The sequence below is a fragment of the Myodes glareolus genome, chromosome 1 (genome assembly GCF_982192425.1).
Source record: "Myodes glareolus chromosome 1, mMyoGla1.1, whole genome shotgun sequence".
Lineage (NCBI taxonomy): Eukaryota > Metazoa > Chordata > Mammalia > Rodentia > Cricetidae > Myodes > Myodes glareolus.
The window spans coordinates 67,363,086-67,387,036 of NC_142026.1; the positions used below are offsets into that span (position 1 = coordinate 67,363,086).

At 50.5% G+C, this 23,951-nt stretch overlaps 2 protein-coding genes across 6 annotated transcripts; both read left to right on the top strand.

Annotated features, from left to right (window-relative positions):
* The first annotated feature begins 4,916 nt into the window (after positions 1-4,916).
* Positions 4,917-16,156, top strand: Ccdc9 (coiled-coil domain containing 9). Of its 5 annotated transcripts, none has more exons than XM_087908754.1 (15): positions 4,917-5,044; positions 7,050-7,102; positions 7,207-7,311; positions 8,611-8,709; positions 8,852-9,100; positions 9,915-9,998; positions 10,086-10,259; positions 10,817-10,998; positions 12,669-12,715; positions 12,820-12,955; positions 13,163-13,256; positions 13,347-13,728; positions 14,151-14,267; positions 15,089-15,138; positions 15,619-16,156. In XM_087908754.1, exons 2-15 carry the CDS (start codon positions 7,100-7,102, stop codon positions 15,634-15,636), a joined length of 1,740 nt encoding a protein of 579 aa, XP_087764880.1. In that variant the 5' UTR covers positions 4,917-5,044; positions 7,050-7,099; the 3' UTR covers positions 15,637-16,156. The 5 variants fall into 5 exon arrangements, with proteins under 5 accessions (XP_087764880.1, XP_087764888.1, XP_087764886.1 ...); XM_087908762.1 differs by having other exon boundaries at positions 14,151-14,243; XM_087908760.1 differs by having other exon boundaries at positions 4,918-5,044; positions 13,350-13,728.
* Positions 16,157-16,305: 149 nt separating this feature from the next.
* On the top strand, positions 16,306-17,821 carry Inafm1 (InaF motif containing 1). Its single transcript, XM_048431695.3, has one exon. The coding sequence runs from the start codon at positions 16,474-16,476 to the stop codon at positions 16,861-16,863; it is 390 nt and encodes a 129-aa protein (XP_048287652.1). The 5' UTR covers positions 16,306-16,473; the 3' UTR covers positions 16,864-17,821.
* The last annotated feature ends 6,130 nt before the right edge of the window (positions 17,822-23,951 follow it).

Consider the following 23,951-nt stretch of genomic DNA (forward strand, 5'->3'; position numbering starts at 1 on the left):
CCATCTTCCTACCTCAATTGCTTTCCACCTTAGTCCTACATTTATGTGTGTGGTCACACAATAACACTTGTGAATGTCAAGATGTGTGTGGGGGGGGGTTCAAGAACAATTTCTAGGTTTTCCACTTCCCACCACGTGTGTTGCAGGGCTCTGACTCAAGTTACCAGTCTTGGTGACAGCACTTTTGCTCATGGAGCAACTTTCCTGGCCCTCTACCTAACTTTTTCATCAGGGTCTTTTCAAGAATCTAGAGATCACCTCCAGGACCTACCTGTCTTTGCCTTTCTAGTTTGGGGATTAGAGATGTGTGATGTAATGTTTGGCTTTTACCAGGGTCCTAGTGTGGGGGGAATCTTAACTTTACTGATTGATCCATCCTGTAGGCCCCTAGTTTTTGTTTTTGCTTGTTTTTTGAGACACGGTTTCTATGTGTAACAGCCCTGGCTATCCTGGAACTTGCCTTGAATTTACAGACATCCGCCTGCTATTGCCTTCAGAGTGCTGGGATTAAAGGTGTGGGCCATCACTGCCCAGCCAGACTCCCCCCCCCCCCACTTTGCTTTTTAATTTTTATTTATTTATTTAAAGATCTATTTATTGTGTATATAGCATCCTGCCTGCTTGCATGCCTGCAGGCCAGAAGGGAGCACCAGATCTCATTACAGATGGTTGTAAACCACCATGTGGTTGCTGGGAACTGAACTCAGGACCTTTTTAGAAAAGCAGGCAAAGCTCTTAACCACTGAGCCATCTCTCCAGCCCTGTTTTTTTTTTTTTTTTTTTTTTTTTTTTTTTTTTAGAGCTAGTGTAAGGAGGCAGAGGGAGAGAGTGAAAGAGCAAAAGGCCATGTCAGTATGTCAGATTGGGAACATGAAAGAGGTAGGCAGACTGATAGAGGGATAGGAGAAACAAGAGCCAGACAGGGTCTCATGTAACTCAGGTTGACCTTGAACTTGTTACATAGACAAAAGCTAGTCTTGAAGCTCAGCACCTCCTGTCTGTCGATCTGGGACCCTGCCAGCCTTCCAGAGTAATGACTAGCAGAATGGAGTCAGGTTTCTAACTACAGGCATCGCCCCCTGGTGGTGAGTGAGAGGCAACACTTGCAAGGTTCTCAAGTTCCCCATACATCTTGTCAACCTGTTGGCAACTCAGTAAACAACTAAGCCTTCCACAAAGAATTCTCTGATTGTTCTTGAACATTTTTTATGTGTGGTGTGTGTGAGTGTGTGTGTCTCTGCAGTATTAGAACGTAGATCATGAACTCTTAGTACTAAGTTACATCTCAGCTCACTTTTTTACTTTTTTTTTTTTTTTTAAATAGCAGGGCATCCTTGAAATTTCAATCCTCTTGGCTCACTCTCAGTGTCTGGGATCACAGTACTACCCTGTCCTGTTATACTTTGTGACTTTTTATTTGTTTGTTTGGTTTTTTGAGACAGGGTTTCTATGTAGTTTTGGAACCTGTCCTGGAACTAGCTCTTGTACACCAGTCTGGCCTCAAACTCACAGAGATCTGCCTGCCTCGGCCTCCCAAGTGCTGGGATTACAGGCGTGCACCACCACTACCTGGCTTGTTTTTAGTTTTTGAGACAGGGCTTCTCTGTGTAACAGCCCTAGCAGTCCTGGAACTTTATTTGTAGACCAGGCTGGCCTTGAACTCACAGAGATTTGCCTGTCTCAGCCTCCCCAATGCTGGGATTAAAGGTGTGCACCACCACTGCCTGGTTGTTTTCATTTTCTTTTCTTTTTAAATTTATTTACTTATGTGAGTGCTTTACCTGCATGTGTGCTTGCATGACAGAACAGGGCATCAGATCGCATTATATTGTGAGCCACCATGTGGGTGCTGGGAATTGAACCCTGGTCCTCTGGAAGAGTAGTCAGTGCTCTTAACCATTATGCCATCTCTCCAGCCCACTTTGTGACTTTTTTATATTTAACATTTTCCTTTCCCTTTTAAAATTGGTGTCAATTCCTGGCTCCCAGTAATCTGCCTGGGTCTGCGTTGGGTCATTTTACTGTCAAGTAAACAATCCAGAAATTTGTATGCTTGGAAGTAATAATAATGGTGTTCAGCCGTTGAGAATTTGCCTTTGACTTTTCTTTTTTTTTTTTTAATTGAGCCAGTGTCTCACTATGTAGCCCTGGCTGACCTGAAACTCTCTGTGTAGACCAGGTTGGCCTTGAACTCACAGAAATCTACCTGCTTCTGCCACCTGTGTGTTGGGATTATAGGTAATTGCCACTATGCCCTGCCTACATGTGTCTCTAATAAAAACATTGCATTTTTCAGGTATTTAATAGAGAAAAATGTGAATATTCGTGACACAAAGAAAGTGACCCCATGGTGGTGATACCTTTAATCCCAGTACTTAGAAGGCAGAGGCAGGCAGCTCCCTGAGTTTGATGCCAGCCTGGTCTGCAGAGTGAGTTCCAGGACAGTCTCCAAAGCTACACAGAGAAATCCTGTCTCAAAAAACAAAACAAAGCAAAGCAAAACAACAATAGCAAAATCCCAGCATGCAGAAGGCAGAGGCAGGTGAATCTCTCAATGGATAGATTTGAGGACAGACTGGCTTACAATAGAGAGTTCCAGGTCAGTCAGTGCTACACTGTGGAGACTAGATGTCAAAAATAATTAAAATGTTTTATATCCCACTTCCAAATGACTTGGTAGGTACATGAGTCTTCTGGCAAGCCTCTGTACCCGTTTAATCCCTCTAACTTATGTGGTAGCAGATAACAAATTTTTTCTTCTTTTTTATTTTTGAGACAGAGTGTCTCTGTAGCTTTGGAGCCTGTCCTGGAACTCTCTCTGTAGACCAGGCTGGCCTCAAATTTACAGAGATCTACCTGCCTCTGCCTCCTGAGTGCTGGGATTAAAGGCGTGCGCCACCACTGCCTTGGCTGAGGTGACCAGTTTCTGCAGGTTCTTCTCTGGGCTCCACATGTGTGTCACAGCGTGCATGCTCCCTTCCCTCCCCAAAACTGGACCAGTGAAAAAGCTGGAATGACAGAATAGTTCACATCTGTAAACCCCAGCATTCAGGAGACAGAGACTGGAGAATCACCAGGGGTTTGGGACAGCTTAGATACACAGGAAGAGACTGTCTCAAAAAACTTAAAAAAGTGTACATATTAGCTTAGTGGTTAAGAGTGCTTAATACTTTTGCAGAGAAACCAGGTTTAGCTCCCAGCACCTACATAGAGGCTCACAATTGCATGTAATTCCAGTTTTGGGGACCATCTGCCCTTTGGTTTCTGAAGTCTTCAGGCAGTCATGCCATACACAGGACTACATGCAGGCAAAAACCCTGTACACATAAAATTATATATATATATATATATATATATGTGTGTGTGTGTGTGTATGTATGTATATATATAATATATAAAAATTAATATGTTAATTTTTATTTTTTGAGACAGGGTCTCATAATGTAGTTATGGCTGTCTTGGAACTTACTATGTAGACTACAATGACCTTGAACTCACAGAGATTGATCTGTGTAAACCTTTCTGAGTGCTGGGATTAAAGGCATGTGCCACCACTGCCTAGGCTGGCATATTTTTTCTTTCTTTTTTTTTTTTCTTTTGGTTTTTTGAGACAGGGTTTCTCTGTAGCTTTTGGAGCCTGTTCTGGAACTAGCTCTTGTAGACCAGGCTAGCCTCAAACTAACAGAGATCTGTCTGCCTCTGCCTCCTGAGTGCTGGGATTAAAGGCGTGTGCCACCATCACCCAGCAGGCAAATTTTTTCAATTTAAAGCAAACAACAAAGTGACAAAACCTGGGCACAAGCCTGCGTCTTCTACACCACACACACACACACACACACACACACACACACACACACACACGTCCCTGTGGAAGTTCAGTGAAATACTGTTGACAATTCCTGCTAACTGAAACTGAAATAATCCTAGCATCCATGAGACCCAGTTGGACGAATTGTGGCCATCCCCAGACGGAATACCTCACAGCAGTTTGAGATGGCCAATTTGGTGGTCATAGCCCCTGCAGGTCTGGAATCCACCTCAGTCCTGAAGAGGCTGAAGCAGAACCAGGAGTTTTAGCCAATCTCACATGAGATCGTAAAAACAAAACAAAACAAAACAAAGTGCCAGCAAGTTGCTTAACAGGTAAAGGAGCTGGTGCACCTGATAGTCCTGGGGTCACACTGAGGTCATCATGATTGGCAGCAAGTGCGTTTTTTTTAAAAATATTTATTTATTTATTATGTATATAACATTCTGTCTGTGTGCGTGCCTGCAGGCCAGAAGAGGGCACCAGACCCCACCACAGATGGTTGTGAGCCACCATGTGGTTGCTGGGAATTGAACTCAGGATCTCTGGAAGAGCAGGCAATGCTCTTAACCTTTGAGCCATCTCTCCAGCCCCAGCAAGTGCGTTTCTTTTCTTTTCTTTTTTTTTTTTTTTTTTTTTTTTTTGAGTCAGGGTCTACATAGTCCTGGCTGGCCTGGAATTGTATATATCTATATAGATAGATATAGATATATATTTCACGCTGTTCTTGGCTTTGAGGCAATTCTCCTGCCTCAGCCTCCCATGTACTGAAATTAGAGACGTGCCACCATGCCCAGCTTTGGTTATACAGTTGTTTCCTAAAGGTTTTAAATATATTTTTATGAATTGGTTAGTTTCTAAAACTAAGGTTTCATTGGCAAGACGTAAACTGATTTAATTTACGTTTCCAGGGGTTACTGTATGATATCTGGCTTTTACTTACTAAAATAGAGAATCAGTGGCTAAATGGTCTGAGCGAAAAAGGACTGGAGTACAGAGATTGAGGGCTATATAGGTCCATTTCCGGAAGAAACATACTCCGGCCACGTTCTTCAGAGCCTTAGGGGGTGCGGCCCCTTTAAGGCGTCCGGAAATGGGCTGTCCGGACCGGAAGTATCCCTCTTTATTTCCTCTTCTCACGTGGAGCGGACCAGAAGTGACGTGTGAGGCCCGGGAGCTGCGGACGAGGAGGCGGACGGAGTCGGAGTCGCAGAAGGCTCGGGGTCTCCGGGACAGGTGACCGGGGGAGGGGGCTGGGAGCGCGCCCGGAGAGGGCGGGGCCTGTTCGCCCACGTGAGGGGTGCGGGAGCGCGCGCGGGCGGGGAGGCGAGCGGCCGGCGGGGGCGGGGTCAGGCTACTCTGCGGGGGGCGGGGACACGACGCCCACATGGGTCTCCGGAGGGGCGCTGTGGGGTGGGCCGTGAGCATGTGGGCAGGGCCGGCCGGGCGGGTGCGGGCGGGTCCTGAGTCCGTGTAGCTGCCATGACGGGGCGGGGCGTTAGAGTTGGGTCCGGGCTGGGGCGGGGCCGGAGTCTTGGCTGGAGTACTAGTGGGCAGGCCCGGGACGTTGGGAGGGGATCTTGGGGGCGGGACAAACTAGCGTGGGGCGGGGATAAAGGTCAGAATGGGGGGGTGCCGGAGGAGGTGGGGGCGGGGCTAGAGTATTGCCGGGGCCGAAGGGGATGGGGTTTGGGCTGTGGGCGGGAAAACAGGGGGCAGGGCCAAGACGCAACGGGGCGGGATAAAGGAGGGCGGAGCGTCTGGAGGCAGAGCCAGGGTATTTCAAAGGTCAGGGTCTAAGTTGTGAGGAGTGTCGTGGGGGCGTGTCCATGAGAGCTAGGGGCGGAGCCAAGGTTTTGAGGGGCGTGGGGAAAGGGGTGTGGGGAAAGGGGCAGGGTTTGGGCGTTGGTTGGGTGAAGAGGCGGTGACTGAGCTGGAGTTTGTGCTGCGTGTGGCTAAGAAGCTGGGGGCGGGCCAGAGTGATGCTCTCCGTAGGGGGCGGGTTTTCGCGTTGATAGTTTTGTTAGGGCGTAGTATTTAGGGGGTGGGGCCAGGGTTTGGGGCGGAGACGCCCTGGGCAAGCCAGTAAAGTTTCTTGGTTTTGGAAGTCGGTCCTGGTCGTTGCTCAGAAGCTAGGGGAGGCTCCAGAGACTCTCTTAAACTGGGTAAACTGGGTAGAGGCGGGGCCAAAATGTCAGGGATTTTGCCGGTGGAGTTGGGGTGCTGTGGGGGGGGGGCGAAGGGGAGGGAAGAACGGTGCGGGTGGAGCCAAAAAGTTTTTTTCTTAAACATAAATGCATCCGAAGCCGGGGGGGGGGGGGGGGAGGGAAGATGGGGCAGGACTCAGAGGCGTGGCCAGAATGTTTCCCGGCGCGTGGGGAGCAGGGTTAAGTTGGAGGCGGAGCCAGCTTGATTGTATAATTTTTTGAATGGGAGGGGCCAAAAGTCTTGTGGGGAAAGGTGAGGCCTGAAGTTTTATCCCGGTCAGGGCGGGACCAGTGAGTTTTGTGGAGGTTAGGGGCGTGGGTGCGCTGGCAGTTTTTTCTTGTAAGCATCCGTAGTCTTTTGGACTGAGTATCACTATGGAGGTCAAGTCCGGTCTAGGAAGCCCGCGGAAGTGGATCCTGGGCCTGCTTGCAGAATCGTTTCTGGCTTGGTAGGAAATGACAAGTGCCTTTTCAGAATGCTGGGGCCTGGGCTGACATGGGAAGACATGGATTAAAGTTCTCGGAGAGTTGGGACTGTTTTTCATTATGTTTTATTTACTTTGTGCATGTATGTGTGATCACACGGAGGTCAGAGCACAACTGGTGGGAATCGTTTTTCTCCTTCCATTTTATGGGTCCTGGGAATTGATCTCAGGTTCACAGGCTTGGCGGCAAGCACTTTTATCTTCCAAGCCTTCCCGCTGGCCCTCTAGAAGTTACTTTTGCTGATTGTAGCCAGCCGTCTGAGATCCCGGTCCTGGCTAAAATAATAGGCTGTGGAACCTGGACTGGCATCTTTGGAGGAATTAGTATTAGGTATAAGGGTGGGGCCAGACTTTTCCCAAGGTGGGTCTGACTAATTGCATGGGTGGATCTAAAACTGAAGGGCAGGGTTTCTATTTCTTCAGGAAAGGCGAGGCCAGTCTTGAGAATTCCCTTGATGAAGTACAAGTGTATTTTTCTGTGAGTCTCTGTTTTCAGAACCCTCAGTAAAGGAGAGGAGCCAGCATTTTAGAACTGTTCTCTTCCCCCAGGAACCCCCAGTGCTCCATTCCTTTTCTGTGAGGAGATCACAGCTGATGAGATGGTGAGCTGCAGAGTGGGGGAAGGGAGTGAGGAAGGTGGGATCCTGGGTAAAATGCCCTTGGCAGAAAGATCATTCTTTCCCCCTCAACTGTCTCCCCACTGCAGGCTACCACACTAGATTTGAAGTCAAAGGAGGAGAAAGATGCTGAGTTGGACAAGAGGATCGAGGCTCTGCGTCGGAAGAATGAGGCTCTCATCCGGCGCTACCAGGTGCCCTAGCCCTGCCCTGGGAGACCCCATCCCCTCTCCCCCGCAGTGAGTTTTTCCCACCTCTCCCTTCAAGCTTTCTCATGTTTCCCCTTCACTCACAGGACAAAAGCCAAAGGCCTTAGTCTGGCCTTCCTTCCTCCATCCATCCATCATTCATTCATTCATCATTTATTCACATTGTGCTCATCTAAGTGGTGTGGTGCTAGGGATGTGCCTGCTCTTAGTCCCTGTTCTTAGGGTTCACAGTCCAGTTTGGGACATGGTTGTCCTCTGTGATGGCCCAGATTAGACAAGGTTGGGATGGGGGAATTAATCTGAGGACATTAGTGAGAGCTTTCTGGTAGAGGGGATTCTGAGAACTGAAGGATGTCTAGACATTAGCTAATTGGGAAGGAGATGGGTTATGTTTCTCACAAGACAAACAGCTCGGGCAATTGTTTGGATGTGGAGAGGGCTTGGAAAGTTGGTGAAGAATTGATCTGGGAATCAATCAGGGGCCACTCATGTAGGCTGAAAAATGCCTAAGAGCACTAGGGAGCCATGGAGGATGTTGAATGGAGTGAGACCTGGTCAGAATAGCTCTTGACAGTGGTGCTAGATGAGAGGGAGAGGAGGTCCAGGTAGTAGGGAAAGCTGGGGCAGGGCCTAGTTGGAGAGGACAGGCCTGGCTCAGGGCTGGGTTGTTGGGGCTAGAATGGGAGGGGGAGGAAGGGTCCAGAGCAGGGCCCAAGAGGAAACAGTGGGGCTGTCTTTATGAAGGGACCTGGGAGGAGGGTGGTCCTCATTGATTCATTCTTCATGCATTCATTTATTAAAAAAAATAACTGGGTTTGATTGTTTGCCAGGCGGCCCTGTAGGCTGGGAAGTGTGTGTGTGGGTGCATCAGCGAACAGTTTAACAGGTATCCCCATGTTTTACCAAGCAGGGGATGAGAACAGAGAGAGTGGCAGGTAGGTGGTGAGGACTTCCAGGGTTACTCTAGCAGAGGAGCAGCTGGTATAGAAACCCTGGGGTCGGAGCCCAGGGCACGTCTGAGCCCTGGGGAAGAGCAGGAAGACCAGAGTGCGTGCAGGAGAGAGCCCCATGGTGTGGCGGGATTTGGCTCTTACAGATGGGCTTACAGTGGGGGCTTTAGAGCAGCAGAGCAACATACGGGGTTTGATGGAAGATGCTGTGACCACTGTCTGAAGCTCTGGAGAGAAGCCTGAGTTGGAAGTACAGGGAGACTGTAGAGGACTGTGGGAGTCCAACTGGTGGACAGGACCCTAACACTCCATTGCCCTGGATATTTGCTCCTAGGAGATCGAGGAAGACCGGAAAAAAGCTGAATTAGAGGGTGTGGCAGTGACAGCTCCCCGGAAAAGCCGTTCCATGGAGAAGGAGAATGTGGCAGTGGAGGTGGAGAGTCCAGCATGTCTGAATTCTCAGGATGGAGAGGAGGGAGAGGGCTGAGGCCCGGGACCCAGAACTGCCTGCTCTGGGCCTAGGCTGCCCCAGTCTGCCTTTCCTTTGGCTGACTTCCCCTCCTTCCCCTTTTCAGGAGAAGAGCCTGGGTCCCTCTCGGAGGACTCCTGGGACCCCCCGGCCCTCAGGAGCCAACAGAGGGGGCCGGACCCACCCCCAGCAGGGAGGCCGGGCAGGAGTAAGCCGGGCATCCCGAGGCTGGGAGAATGGTGCTGGGGAACAACTTCGAGGAGGAACTGGAAGCCGGGGCCGGAGAGGCCGGGGCCGGGGATCCCCTCATCTCCTAGTGGCAGGAGACAACTCAACCTCTGATCGCAAGTCCAAGGTAGACAGCAAGCAGGCCATGAAGCTTGCGCCAAGGTTTCTGTTCCCTGGTTTTCATTCATTCATTCATTCTTTTTTCTGGTCTTGGGCCTTGTGTATATTAGATGAGTGCTTTAGCATTGAACTACATTCTCAGCCCTTAGCTTTTACTCTGAGACAGGATCTCATCAACTAGGTTGCTCAGGCTGGCCTTGGACTTGGTGTTTTTCTCCTTAGCCTCCTCGGTGGTTGGGAAAACAGACTGCACTGCTGTGTCCAGCTAGTTCATTTCTTTCCCTTTGCCTTTTTTCCATTCTTTTTGTTGTTGGTTTTTTTTTTTCCTTTCCCCTGAGACAGGGTTTCTCTGTAGTTTTGGAGCATATCCTGGAACTAGCTCTTGTAGACTAGGCTGGCCTAAAACTCACAGAGATCCGCCTGCCTCTCTGTGTGGATTGTTTCCACAAGGTGACTAGTGGGACACTGACAGAGAAAACACATTTTCTTTCATTTTTGTTGGGAAGCACTTGGCCATCCCACCAGCAGTGGAGGCTGGAGAATGAGAGTTCTGTCCACTTGGCTGTTCTTTGTAAACGCTTAGTGTTGCAGATGGGATGGGTAAAGATTGTGGTAGTTATTAGTTGCTTGCCGAGTTACTATCTCCGTGCATCATTTGTATGGTGACTGAGGTATGCCAGGATTTCCTACATCCAAACAAGTTCCAGGCCAGGCACCCCTTGTCACCTGCTTGTCCTTGGAGAGTTTGGGCTGCCCTGTGATTTCTGCACAGCTGGTTATGTGGTTCTCTCTGACAGTCATGTCACATCTTGTTTCCCCAGGAGTGGGAGGAGCGGCGCAGGCAGAACATTGAGAAGATGAATGAGGAGATGGAGAAGATCGCTGAGTACGAGCGCAACCAGCGGGTCAGCACTGGGTTGCCTGGGGATGGGCTGAGTGGATAGATACCCTGTGCTTCCTAGCCTGCCCACCTGTCCGCTCTTCTGCTGCAGGAAGGAGTACTGGAGCCCAACCCAGTACGCAACTTCCTGGATGATCCCCGGCGTCGGGGTGGACCCCTGGAGGAGCCTGAGAGGGATCGCCGGGAGGGCAGCCGCCGGCACGGCCGCAACTGGGGAGGTTCCGACTTCGACAGGGTACGCTCTGGCTTGGAACATGAGAGACAGGTGGGTGCTGCTACAGCTTCTCAGGAATTGTGCTTTGGGCTGGTGGGGATGGACTGAGCAGGTGCTGCTTTCTGTGTGGAGTTGTTAGCCCTTGCTTGATTTAGGGGCTTTTGAGATAGGGACTCAGGCTGGTTTGGATCTCACTATGTAGTTCAAGCATTTAGGTCACCATGCCTGGTCAGTGTTTTCTCTTCTTTTTCTTTTTTGGTTTTTCGAGACAGCGTTTCTCTGTAGCTTTGGAGCCTGTCCTGGAACTAGCTCTTATAGACCAGACTGGCCTCAAACTCACAGAGACCCGCCTGCCTCTGCCTCCTGAGTGCTGGATTATAGGTGTGCGCTGTCATCACCCAGTTTATCCTTAGTGTTACAGTGACTTTGAGGCAGTCACCCTGGCCTGAGACCTTGTCTGAAACCAAAAATAAATAGGACATAGAGCCTCAGCCACCCACTTGCTTGCTGCTTGTCAGTTCTGCCCTGTGTGCCCTGAACAGTAGCCCTATTTGTGTCTGGGGCGAGAGGGTGTAGAACTGGGGTCTGATTGCCTGTGGTGCCTGTAGGGCCGCAGGGCTGGCCTGGGCTGTGGGGGCGACATGACAATGTCCATGACCGGCCGAGAGCGGTCAGAGTACCTGCGCTGGAAGCAGGAGAGGGAGAAGATCGACCAAGAGCGCCTGCAGCGACACCGCAAGCCGACTGGGCAGTGGCGGCGGGAATGGGATGCCGAGAAGACCGATGGCATGTGAGTTGATCTTCCTGCTGGGTCTTGGCTCCAGGTGCTGTCCACAGCATGCCGGGTCTCAGTGGTGTATGGGAACTTGTCTTCCTTTTCTCCCTGTGGTACTGGGGATTGAACCTATGGCTTTTTGCATGTCGGGGGATTCTAGACAGGTGCTGTACCTTAGAGCCACACCCCAGCCCTTCACTAGTAGATTTTAGAGGTGCTCTACCACTCAGCCACACCCCAGCCTTTCACTGGTGGATTCTAGTGGGGCTCTACCACTCAGCCACACTCCCCAGCCCCTCACTGGCGGATTCCTGAGGTGTTCTACCACTGAGCCATCTCCGTAGCTCCCATTCCCCACCTTTAAAATTTTTAAAAACATTTATGTGTATTGAGTGTTTTGTCTGCATGGTGCCCATGAATGCTATAAGAGGGTGTCAGATCCCCTGGAACTGGAGTTACAAAGGTTTGTGAGCTACAATGTTGGCACTGGGAAATGAACCTGGGTCCTCTGGAAGAGCAGCCAGAGCTGACAGAGCCGTCTCTTTTGCCCTTTCACCTCTTTTTCCTTTTTGTGACAATGTTACCTGGGGTGGCTTTATTTTTGTCTTCCTGCCTGTTGGATCCTGGAGTTAACAGACAGTTGTGAACTGCCATGTGGATAGTGGGTCCTCTGAGCCATGTCTATGTCTCCATATATATATATGTGTATATATATATATATATATATACACATATATATATATGTGTGTGTGTGTGTGTGTCTGTGTGTATACATACATCTATATCTGTATCTATGTCTATATCCATATCTATCCTTTTATTGAGAGAGGCCAGAGAGGACAACTTCTCAGTTCTACCATGTAGACCTGGGTGTGCAGCTCCAATGGGCATGAAATTGAGCCTCACAGAATGCCCAGGAAAAACTTTTTTTTTTTGTATAGGAAACTCTTTGTCATTTGCTTACAGGCCTCCTGGGCTATGTTAACCTAGACTAGCATAAAACTCTCAGCCACTCAGGCTCTGTATCTCCCTGCTCAGCCAGCAAAGGCTAAGGGATAGGAAAAACCCACAACTGCCCATCCCAAGTGGCTGGCTGACTTGGACTCATTCAGAACCTTCTGCTTACCTATAGATTGGAGTTGTTGGTAGTGACAGAGTTTCCTTGTTTACTTTGTGTTTATTTGAGACAAGACCTCATATAACCAAGGCTGATCTTGAATTTCCTGTGGAGTCAAGGACAGCCTGACCCTGAGTCTTCTGCCTCCATCTCTTCAATGCTAGGATCCCAGATATGTGGTACCATGCCTGACCCACAGTTACGTCCTTCCTCTGTTTTGAACATGTACTTGAGTGTTCATTCTGGGGTGCAAACTGAGGGCAGCAACCCCAAGGGACTTGCCTATCTTGTGCTGCTCCATTCACAAGGTGCAGACGTCAGTGGGGAAGTGAACAATTTCTCTAGCCCCCACATTTTTATTTCAGAGGCTTTATTTGTTTCTTTGTCTGCTTTTGAAACTAGGAAGTTGGGTTTGCCTCTCATCCCTCATTCTGTCTGATCCCATTCTAACCTGTGGCCTCCTTGGGGGGCCTCTTCAGTTTGATCTGGCCCTGCCTCCATCTCCCCTGCTTTCTCTTGCCTCTCCCTACTTTCCTCAGCTATTGCTTGCTCTGCTCTCTTTTTTTAGGTTCAAGGATGAGCCAGCTCCTACCCACGAACTGTCCCACCGCTATGGTAAGTAGTATCTTGGAAGGGGTTAGGGTTAAGCAGTGGGGTTTGAGTGTGACATGTGCTGTGTCTCCATCCCCTAAGTTTTTGGATCTGGGCTTCTATTGTAGATGACCAAACTTGGGCAAGGCCCCCTAAGCCCCCCACCTTTGGAGAGTTCCTTTCTCAGCACAAAGCAGAAGTCAAGAGTCGCAGGAGGAGAAAGAACAGCCGGCCCCAGGCCAAGGTGGCCCCTCATGCCTATAGGTGGGGTGCCCCTCCCATGGGAAATTCTTTCTTGTTGTGTTTGGGTGTGTGAAGTCCTTCTCTGTGGCTTGAGTTTGAGGACACACTGATCTGTCTCGGCTCTGTTTGTGTCTGCTGTCTTCTTTGCCATCAATGCAGCAGAACAGATGCTCTCTGAGAAGTCCATCCCCTCACCTAGGCCCTACCCCTGTGCTCTCTCCTCCCCAGTGACCATGATAATCGCTGGGAGACAAAAGAGGAAGCTGTGTCCTCAGCCCCTGAGTCCTCTCAATCCTTGTCCCTGGAGGAGACACCCACACAGGTAAGGCAGAGCAGGGAGAAGGTAGGGTGTGTGTATGGGTGGGGTGGGGGTTCAGCCCCAAGCTTTTCCCTGATCTGCCTGTGTTCCCAGCAGACTCCAGAGACCCCAGCGCCAGCCCACCGGCCTCCTGAAGAGGATGGTGAGGAAGATGAGGGGGAAGAGGAGGGAGAAGAGGAGAGGGAAGATGATGAGGATGAAGAATGGGAGGATGTGAGTGAAGATATCACTGAGGAGGAGGAGGAAGAGGAAGAGGAAGAAGAGGAGTTTGAGGAGGAGGAAGAGTGTCCTAAGGAGCAGGAGGCCCCAGCTGTTCCTGATCACCAGCCTGGAGAGGCTGAGCCAGCTCAGAAGCCCACCTGTGAGCAGGCGGACCCTGCACCTGCCAGGCCCCAGGAGTCATTGTCCCCAGTCCCTGTTGAACCTCCCAGCCCCTTGTCGCCCACTGGGGACCACCAGCCCGTGTCTGACTGGGGTGAGGAGATGGAATTGAATTCTCCCAGCACTGCCCACTCTCCTGGTGCCCACTCTGCGGGTGAGGCCTGGCCTTTTGGGAATGCGTGAAACCAGCTGTGCTGTGTGTGTGTGTGTGTGTGTGCGCGTGCGAGCGCGCACATGTGTGTGCTCATGCTTCTGTGAGCTCACAAGGGTGTGGCTGTGCTCACACCTCCCTTAAGCTCTGTGGCAGGGAAGGGCAATTGGTGGCTACTCCATGCCTTAGCCCATTAGCCCATTTCCTAGAGCCTGCTCTTGCTGGTTCAGAGCCTCTCTCCAATAAAAAGTTCATTTCCTTAAATGACACACCCCCCACTGTGTCCTTGAGCCCCCTCCCTTGTTCCCCTCACGCTGGGAGGTGTTTGGAAAAGGAGGGGCTTGACTGAGCCTCCCCTTCTCCAGGAGGTGACCAGCCAGCCCTTGCCTCCTTGGAGAGTGGGCCAACCTTGGCAAGAGCCCCGAAGTCTGAAGAAGAGGGGCCTGAGGCATCTCCAGGTGGGGTGCATGAAGCTGGTGGAGGTGGGTGGTCTTCTTGCCTTCTGGGGGCTGGGAAGGGCTTGGGGACAAAGTGAGTGGGACCTGTGGGATGGTGGGGGGGGACAGGGCATGAAGTGAGTCAGATGCTGTTCCATGCCTACTCCAGTGGGCCTGGAGTCAGGCCTAGGTCGGTGCAGAGGGTGGGCTGTAAGGCTCCAGCCGATAGAAATTGTGAATAGCTGGACCAGGAAGCTGGAATGGGGAAGCTCATTAAGGTAAAGGGTTGAGGCTAGGTTTAGGGAGGGAGCTAAAGGCGGGATTCAAAGTCTGAACATACCCAGAGGGAAGAGGCTGATTCCCTACAATCTTGAGCTCGAGACTACTTTTGTAAAAGCAAAAGCTAGGAACGAACGAATGAACGGGGTCAACTGTTAGATTTACTGAGGTCAGGGTTAGCATTTTGGAGCAGACCGGAGTGGAATTTTGGACCCCACAGAGTAGAAGCAAGAGGCTGATCTTAGCGCCTTAACGTGGTGGACTAGGTTTCTTGCCTGTGCACCTCTTTCCGTTCCCCTGCAGCGAGATAGGGGGTCTGTGGAGCAGAGCCTAGAAACTGACAGTCAAATGAGTGGTGGAGATGGAGACCGAGGGACCGGGCTAGAAAACAGTTTGTGGCCCTAGGAAGGTGATGGTTATTTCATTATACCAGCGCTTCTCAGTAGTCGATGGGGCTGGGTTGGAAGGGCCTCTGCTTCGTGGGCCTCCTGAGATTTGAGTAAACTGAAGGCCAAGCTGCAACTGAGGTGCAGGACAGGGCGGGTCGGGCAGGCTGGTCTTCCATTTACCACTTTTTATTTCCTCAGAGGTAGGCCCGGAGGGCCAGGAGACAGCGGAGATCACAGACTTCCAGAGGGTGCGTTTCTGCAAGGTGGTGGCGGCCGCTCCGCCGCCGGGGGCTGCCTGCTGACAGCGCCAGCAAACAGGGGTCTTGGCGCTCTGCACTAACCTCCAGCTACTTCGCTCCTTTGCTTCTGCTACACTCCGGCCAGGACAGGGTTAAACGTAGGGGGGGTGGGAGGAGCCAGGTGGACGGCCGGGACCCGGGGAGTCTTCTAAATTCTCTGAGGACTGGTCTAGGCGACCTGAATGCCTATGATATCTGGCTGGTGGAAGCCACTGAGTCAGCCCTTGTGAGGCTGGCTGTGCAGGACTCTGCAGCTAGGGCCTGAGGCTCCCTGGAAGACTTGAATTAAATGCGTGCTCTCGCCAACCTTTGAACTGTGCTGCTGGCAGGACAGGCTGGGCTGCTGTGCTTGGCGGGCTTTGCTGTGGCGGAAGAGGCGGGACGAGGGTTTCTCCGCCATCCTGACACCTCTCCCCTCCCACCCCACAGGCTATCCCTCAATCCTGAAGACGCTGCTGGGAGGGGCGGCAGCGCAGGTTTGCCTGGCTCCCGAGCTGGCTGCTTTCGTCCCTGCAGCCCACTCTGGACCCTGCGCCTCTAGGGAGCGGGAGAAGTTACACTGGTGCGAAGTTACTGGGGTAGGGGCCAGCTGGGAAGGGCCTGAGCTGGGTCCTCCAAACTGGTGTAGGCGGCCCAGTGCTGTAAAACAGGGAGGGGCGGGGCTGAGGCTCGGTTGGCGGTTCTAGCGCTCTTTAGGCGGCCTTCTGCTCCAAAAGACTGGGAACCTGACCTCCGACAGGCGGAGGGTGACTTATGTGCGGGGAGTTGCAATCGACGCAAGAAGGGAGGGTTCCGCCGGGCGGTGGTGGCGCATGCCTTTAATCCCAGCACTCGGGAGGCAGAGGCAGGCAGATCTTTGTGAGTTCGAGGCCAGCCTGGTCTACATGAGCTAGTTCTAGGACAGGCACCAAAGCCACAGAGAAACCTTGTCTCGAAAAACCAAAAAAAAAAAAAATGGGGGACAGGGTTCCGATGAGCGGTGAGGAGCTCAGAGTGGGGAACAGGAGTCTCAGGGCGCTAGACGAATAAGCGGGTGTGGCTGAGAGGGGGTGTGGCTAAGAGTTTTCTTGATAGTGGTTGGCCAAAGGCGGTAGGGGCGTGTCTAGGGTGTGGCCAGACTTGGTCGGGGCCTGGGGTGATGTTTTAGAGCAGGTGGGAAGCTCTTATGGAGTGTGGTCCTAGAAGGGGCGTGGTTTGCATGATGTGGTCTAAGGCGGGGCCAGAACCTCCGTGGGGCGATACGGGGGTGGGGGCGGGGCCAGCGCGGGCGGAGTGGGCAGCGCGATGCGGGGCTCGAGCTGTGTGGGCGGCGGTGGCGAGAGCCCGGGCAGCGCGGGATTGAGCGAGGCTCCCCGCGGCCGATGGCTGCGCCTTGCTCCTGTCTGCGCCTACTTCCTGTGTGTGTCCTTGGCCGCCGTGCTGCTTGCCGTGTACTACGGGCTTATCTGGGTACCCACGCGGCCGCCCGCCGGCCCCTCCGACCCCCTGCCCAGTGCGCCTGCCGCTCCTTGTGCCCGTGCAGCGCCACCCGCCCCACCTCCTGCCGCCTCCTGCTTGCTCGGAGCCTCCGGCGGGCCAAGACTACAGCCGCCGGGACTGCCACGGAGCCGCCGCCACAGCCGCCGCCCAGCGCCGGGAGCGACGCCCGAGACCATGCACCGAGCGCCTGGATAACTTGGCCCGCCCCCACCGCGGCTTGCGCCAGCTCCCTCTGCACCACTGGGCCTCGCCTGCGGCCTCCTCTCCCCTGGCCGTGGTCCTGATCCAGCCCGACTTCCACCCACCACGTTCTTCCCCAGGACTCAGCGTTCATCCGCAATGAACTCCAGCCACAGCTGCGCTTCTGTGGTCTGTGGTCGTCTGCAGCGCGCGCTGGTCCCCTCTCTAACCCTGTAGTCTCTCAGCCTTAGAGGCTTTTCTCTTCATTGCTAACATGTAAATTTTAGGTTGGAATGGGGGGAAAGCGGCTTGGCAGTTTCAGGGCTGTTGAAGGTCAGATACTGTGAAGGCCTTATCAGTTTTTGGTGTCAGGGACCTGGGCCCTTGTGTTGGAGACAATCATGCGTGCTGGGAACTGCTGTTGGTATAGTTTGCAGTGGCAAGAATAGAAGCTGTCACTTGTGTTCTTAGGCCCCAGCCATTGATGCTGTAGTTGTTTTTCCTGGGGTCAGAGAGATGAACCTGGGGTTTGGGTGGTGACAGGACACATTTGCTGCTTTGGGAAGTGTAGAGTATATAACTGAACCAAAAAAAAGATGTGGGTACAGCCTCTGGGCTACACTGCTGCTGGTGCTTTGACTGAAAAGCTGGTATAGCGTCTGATAAAGAAGTCAGGCGATTGAGTCCATTTTCCTTTACCTGTTACTGCAGCCTGGCCTTAGGCAGGCTGGGATACCCTGCTGCAAGAAGGGGTTTTCCTGTATGACCTTCTTTCCCCTTGAGCTGGACAGCATCCCAGGAACCGAGCCTGGTGTCAGCTGGGAGTATGTCATCTGCCCTACGGGTTCCCTTCTGTTCCACCAGCATTCCCTTCAGGACGATGATGTACAGCGATGTACTTAACCTCTCTGGTCTTGTAAAATGAAGATAGCCCAATGTTGCTCAGAGAATTAAACTAGTGATCCAAACCTGAGGACAGTGTTTTGACTTGCTCCCTGTCTCCACCTCGTCCTTCAGCCCTCTCAGAGTCACCGCTTACATTTCAGCCCAAAGTGCCACACACCAGTAAGTCGTGAGTTGGGAGGAGAGGCCCTCCTTTCTGTCCCTCTGTACTTCCTTTTCTGTTTTCCAATTTCTTCTTCCAACTCCATGCTCCTGAGCCTTTCTTCTTGTCTCCCTCCACTATCTTCTCCCTGCTTTTCCCTTTTTTCTGTTTCCAGAGGGTCTCCATATATTGTCATTGTGCTTCTGTTGTCTCGTGACTTAACCCTTGGATGTGAGGCAAGCTCTCACTGCTGTAGCTCCAGCTGTCCTTGTGTTCTCAGCAGTTCTCCTTCTAAGTTCTGGAATTACAGATGTGTGCCACTATGTCCAGCTTGTGGATTTTGAATTCTGACCAACTTTGATGAATTTAAACATTTTGTGTGTGTGGGGGGGTAGTGTTTTACCTCACTCTCACATGGTCACAAATAACTCATGCCAAGCTTTTTGTGTTTTTTTAAAAATTTATCCCTTCTAGTGTGTTCACACATTTGCTGCAAAAAAATATTACCATGTCTGATGGAGGGCATGGACAGTGCCTGCCTCAGGCCCCTGGAGGTTTGCATGATAGGTGGAGAACAGCCTCTCTAAAATTGGATCAACCTTGAGTTCTGAAATGCATCTGTCCCTGAAGACCTCAGCTAAGGGACTGGTGACCTGCAGTTTGGCATACTGTCAAATCTGTATTTATCTTAATTACTAGTTCAACATTTATTTAATGGTTTTGGAAAAAAAACCCTAATTTTCCATTTTTTTTTTTTTTGGTCTCATACAGCCCAAGTTGTTCTTGAACTTGCTGTGTAGCAGAGGGATTACTTAACGAGCACATGTCTACTCACCCCAAACAGGGCACTGTCAAGTGAATTTTGGGGGAGGGGGCCTCAAGTACAGGAGAGTGGGTGACTTAAAGGCAGCTACCCCACTGAAAAGCCCATTCTGGCGGGTGACTGACAGTTCATGAGGGGAGTTCTGGAGCCCCTCTGGATGGCCCACAGCAGCTGAGCAGGCCAGTCTCATGTTGCCACACTTTGAGCCCAATTCACATGCTGGTCAAGGTCATTCAGATTTTCCAGAGCTGCTCATGCCTTGAAGATCATACCATGGGCCTCAGAGAGGCGCTTAGGACCTGTATCGTCCCAAGACCCGTGGGGAATCACTCTCTTGCTGTTTATTAGTGATCGTGTGTGCACAGCGTGTGGGAGTTAGAGGATGCCTTTTAGCAAGTTTTTTTCTCCTGCCACTATGGTACCCAGGCATTGAACTCAGGCCCTCGGGTTTATGCCACAGACCTCTTTACTCAGTGAGCCATGTCCTGGATCTGTATAAATGCCATGATGTCATGATTGCTCCATGGTGTGATTAAGGGGGAAGGAGGTTTTTTAGATAGGTGGTGGTGGGGAACATAGCCAGAGGCCTCTGGAAGAGTCCAGAGCAGAGAGAATAAGACTGAACATGGCCAGCTGACTGGACCTGGCCATGAGAGAAGCAGGAAGCCAGGCCAGTGCAGGGCAAAGAGATGAGGTGGGGGAGGAGAGCAGGAGAGGAAGACAGTTCAGACAAGAGAGAGGGCAATAATCAAAATAGGGCTATAAGGAGAGTGAGTAGCTGGGGGAAGGAAGCTCATGAGCAGAGGGAGTTTAGGGTAGGAGAGGAGGTGAGACGATCAGAGTCAGCATGCTAGCATGAACTCTGAAATGTGGAGCAGGCGTTTGTGGTACCGAGGAACCTGGAGGCCAGCATGTGCTTTGGTGTCTAACAGGCACCACAGATAGCCATTTGTCCCTTTTGCTAGTGATATGGAAAATGATTTCTTTTGGAAACCTGCTTCATAAGTTCCTGAGGAATGATGGCCTTTGTCTAACCACCAGAATTTAGGGAGGTGGAGTTTCCTTTCGAGCTGGCAGGATCATTTTTCTTTCTCTCTTTTATTCTTTCTTTTTTTACATTTATTTATTTACTTTATGTGCATTGGTGTTTTGCCTGCATGTGTGTCAGTGTGAGGGTGCCAGGTCTGCTGGAACTGGAGTTACAGACAGTTGTGAGCTGTCATGTGGTTGCTGGGAATTGAACCCGGGACCTCTGGAAGAGCAACCAGTGCTCTCAACCACTGAGCCATCTCTCCAGCCCCAGGCTCATCTTTCTTAAGTCTCCTATAGTTCTCTGGCCTGGAGAACTGAGCATCAGATGTTGCTCTTCTCATGCCACGTTCTCTCATCAGTACCAACCATTCCTCGGTCTCTGATGCCCATGAGGACATGTGTCCCTAATGTCCCAATAGAAGCCAGCCTCACAGGATGCTCAGCTTATGCAGCCTTTGTCTGGAAGAGGGATGGATAGCTCCATTGCTCAGTTTTTTTTTCTGCCTCCACAGCAGCCAGACTGAGTCCGCACGCCCCCACGTCTCACAGTCTCACAAGCTAGCGCTAGCAGTGATAGGCTCTTTCCTTGCATGTTTAAGTCTTTGCCAGTTTGTTTAGAGTGCAGAGTGTTCCCTGCCTGTCGTCCCCTTGGATCGTCCATTCTTATGTGTTGAATCCCAGATTCTGTTTCTCTCTATTAAACGCTGGGCTCAGGGGCTGGCTCCTGTTACTGCCTTTGCCCTCTTTCCCATTCTTGTTTCTTTTGATGCGTTCCCAGTTCCAGCAACCCTAAGCACCCATCTCACCTGTACACGTTTGCTGCTCTAGCCAGAAAACATGGCATCCCAGCTCCTTCATCTCATCCTGTCTCTTGTATCAGGTTTACTCTGACGTATCAGAGGCTAGCCCACCTGCCAAGTCAGGGGCTAACGTGGTCACACAATGGCCATAGTGGTTTAGGCTAAGCCTGTTCCTACAGCCACGTTCGGTGACTTCATCCTCAGGCAGTGGACACCACTCATCCATTCAGGACGCCTCTTCATACCACGTTAAGAAAAAACAGCCACCATGGGATTTTCCGCCTTGGTTCCGTAGCCTGTCAACCGTCTGGGATCATAAGACCACCACTTTTGGCAAGGAGACACACCGCCACCCCATGCCATAAAGAATGGAAGCTATGTCTAGGTGGAGAAGTGAGTGTCCTTGCCTCATCCTGTGAGGGTTAATCCAATGGGACAGGACAGACTGGCTTACAGAGGAGACTTTGTCTGTAAAGGAAAAGCAAACAACAAAGCAGGGCTGCCGTAACTCAGCGCTCACCTAGCACGCACACAACCGCGGTGTTCATTTCCGTAACTCAGCTTGATGAGATCTGGAGTTGCCTAAGAGACAAGCCCTGGGCATATATGTGGGGGATCATCTAGATGACCTGAGGTGGGAAGACCCTCACACTGTGGGGGACACCATCCCATGGTGTGGGATCCTGGACTGAACATGAAGGAGAAAGCAAGCTGAACGCGTCATTCATCTCAACAACCTGAATGGGAACACGGTGTGATCAGCTGCCTCAAGCTCCTGCGGCCCCGATGGACTGTTCTCCAGTTAACTCTTCCTTCTTCAAGTTGCCCAAGTACTGAAATTAAAGGCGTGAGCCACACCCGGCTTCGTCTTTGTTTTTTGAGACAGGGTTTCTCTGTGAAGCCCTGGCTGTCCTGGAGCTAACTCTGTAGACTGTAAAGATTTGTCACTCATTTTTGTTTAATAAAATGCTGATTGGCCAGTACCCAGGCAAGAAGTATAGGTGTGGCAACCAGACTAAGAGAATTCTGGGAAGAGGAAAGGCAGAGAGTTGTTTACTAGACAGATACAGAGGAAGCAAGATGAGAAAGTCTTACTGAGAAAAGGTACCATGCCACATAGCTAAATATAGATAAGAATTATGGAATTTAAGTTGTAAGAGTTACTTAATAATAAACCTCAACTAATAGGTCAAACAGTTTATAATTAATGTGAGCCTCTGTGTGTTTCTTTGGGACTGAATATCCGTGGGCACAGGTGGGACCAGGCTGTGCCTCGAACTCCCAGAGATCTACCCGTCTCTGCCTCTGTAGTGCTGGGATCAAAGGCATGTGCCACCACCATCCAGCATACACTGCTGAGTTTTGAGGCCATCTTAGATTATGTAAGACCTTGTCTCAAAACTCAGACCAAGACAGAACAAAATTAGTCTTTCAACTCTGCATTGTTGAAATTGTTCACAAGAGATGTTTTTAAACCACTTGAATAATTTAAAAAAGGGGAAAATGCCATCTTAATTTCAATAAGTAAATATGAAAATGATACCAGAAAAATCTTCCTCCTGCAAAGAGGATGCTATTTAATTAAGGCTAGCGGAATCTTTCTGGGAATGGCTGTAGCCCATGCTGCTTAAATCTGGATTGGGAAACTGGGTGGTGGTGGCACACACCTTTAATCCCAGCACTCTGTAGGCAGAGGCAGGTGGATCTCTGGTCTATAGAGTGAGTTCCAGGACAGCCGGAGCTGCACAGATCGGCCCTGTGTTGGGGATAAAAAAACCCTCATTGGAGGCCTCCAGGATTTGAATGTTTATCTCCTCCAAAATGGTATCCAGAAGCTAGTTATGGCAGCAGACGCCTTGCCACTTGCAAGGCAGGCACAACAGAATCCCTGAGCTCAAGGCCACCCGGGGCTGTGTAGTGAGACTCCACATTGCCCGTACTAGTTTGCTCCCTATTGCTGTGACAAACACCACGAGCAGAATCAACTTGAGGAAGAAAAGGTTTATTTGGTTTATGAGTCCCGATCACAGTTCCCTCGCTGAGGAAAGTCAATCAACTCAGGTGACTCACAATTGCCTGTAGTTCCAGGAGATCTGACGCCCTCTTCTGGCTTCTTTGGGCACTGCGCACACTTGTCATATACACACAAGGAGAGGCATACATAAATATACATAATTGAAAAATAAATACTTAAATTTTTTTTGAAGAGAGGGTTTCTTTTTGTAGCCCTGTCTGTTCTGGAACTCTCTCTGTAGACCATGCTGGCCTTGAACTTACAGAGATCCACCTGTCTCTGCCTCCCAGGTACTGGGATTAAAGGTGTGCACCACCACTACCCAGCCATAAATCTGTTATTAAAGAGTCAGTTACCCACACGATGGAAGGAGAGAACTGACAATCTTCAGTGTCCTCTATGCATGATGTGGCATGTGTGTAGTTATACTCACACAAACACAAATGCTAAATGAAGGCGTAAGTCACAGACAATCCCACACCAGTTTGGAATTATGATTAATAGAATGGTTATTTATTCAAAGGGGAAAAAACTTACAGATTACCGTCCCAGACAACAGCCCCTCCACGCGAACAGGAAAGGAGTCCAGGAGCCGGAAACGGAGCCGGAAGACAAAGACAGAGTGGAGGACAGCCGCTGCTTTTTTTAAAGGGAGAGAGACCACGCCCCAATGGGCTGGTAACTCAGCGGCAATTGGCTGAAGGAGCTGAAGGAACTCCCACAGCATCTCCCCCTTTTGTTTAAGTAAGAGAGTTCTAAGCCTACTACGCAATTATATACAATAAGTACAAACCTACGAAATTATATACAATAAATACAAATATCCTATTCTAACTAGCTTAAGTCTTGTATAACAAATAACTTGGCCAAGTCATGAAAGGAAAGTAACTACATTTATATAATCTTCAATCCCATCGAAGATCTGAGAAGGGAAATAATGTTATCTGAGTAATTAGGAAGTGCAATCAAACAACTTCCAGAACATATAACAAATCGCAGAGACGACTGGCTACCTGGACAAACACCCAAAGTCACATTTGCAGCGTTGAAGCAACCAACTTTGGCTAAGGCCTGATGTAACTGACATACCATTTTCAAAGGCAAGAAACTTCAAAACTATCTTACCCTGTCTTGGCAGGATATGACAGTCTTGTTTTATCCATTTACGGATATTCTGTAACTCTGTCAGTAATTGAGGTATGAGCATTTCTTTACCCAAAGGCCAGTTCTGCCAAGAAGAAAGGCTCCAGGTGGAGTGTCTTTGGTGCTCAACATTCTCTCGGGCATAGATCAGTGTTGCCAGGAGTGATTGTGTCTCCCTACCATAGAACTCTGAATTAGATTAAAGGCCATTTTCTACAGCTCTTTGAAGAGGTTGAAGATTATCTA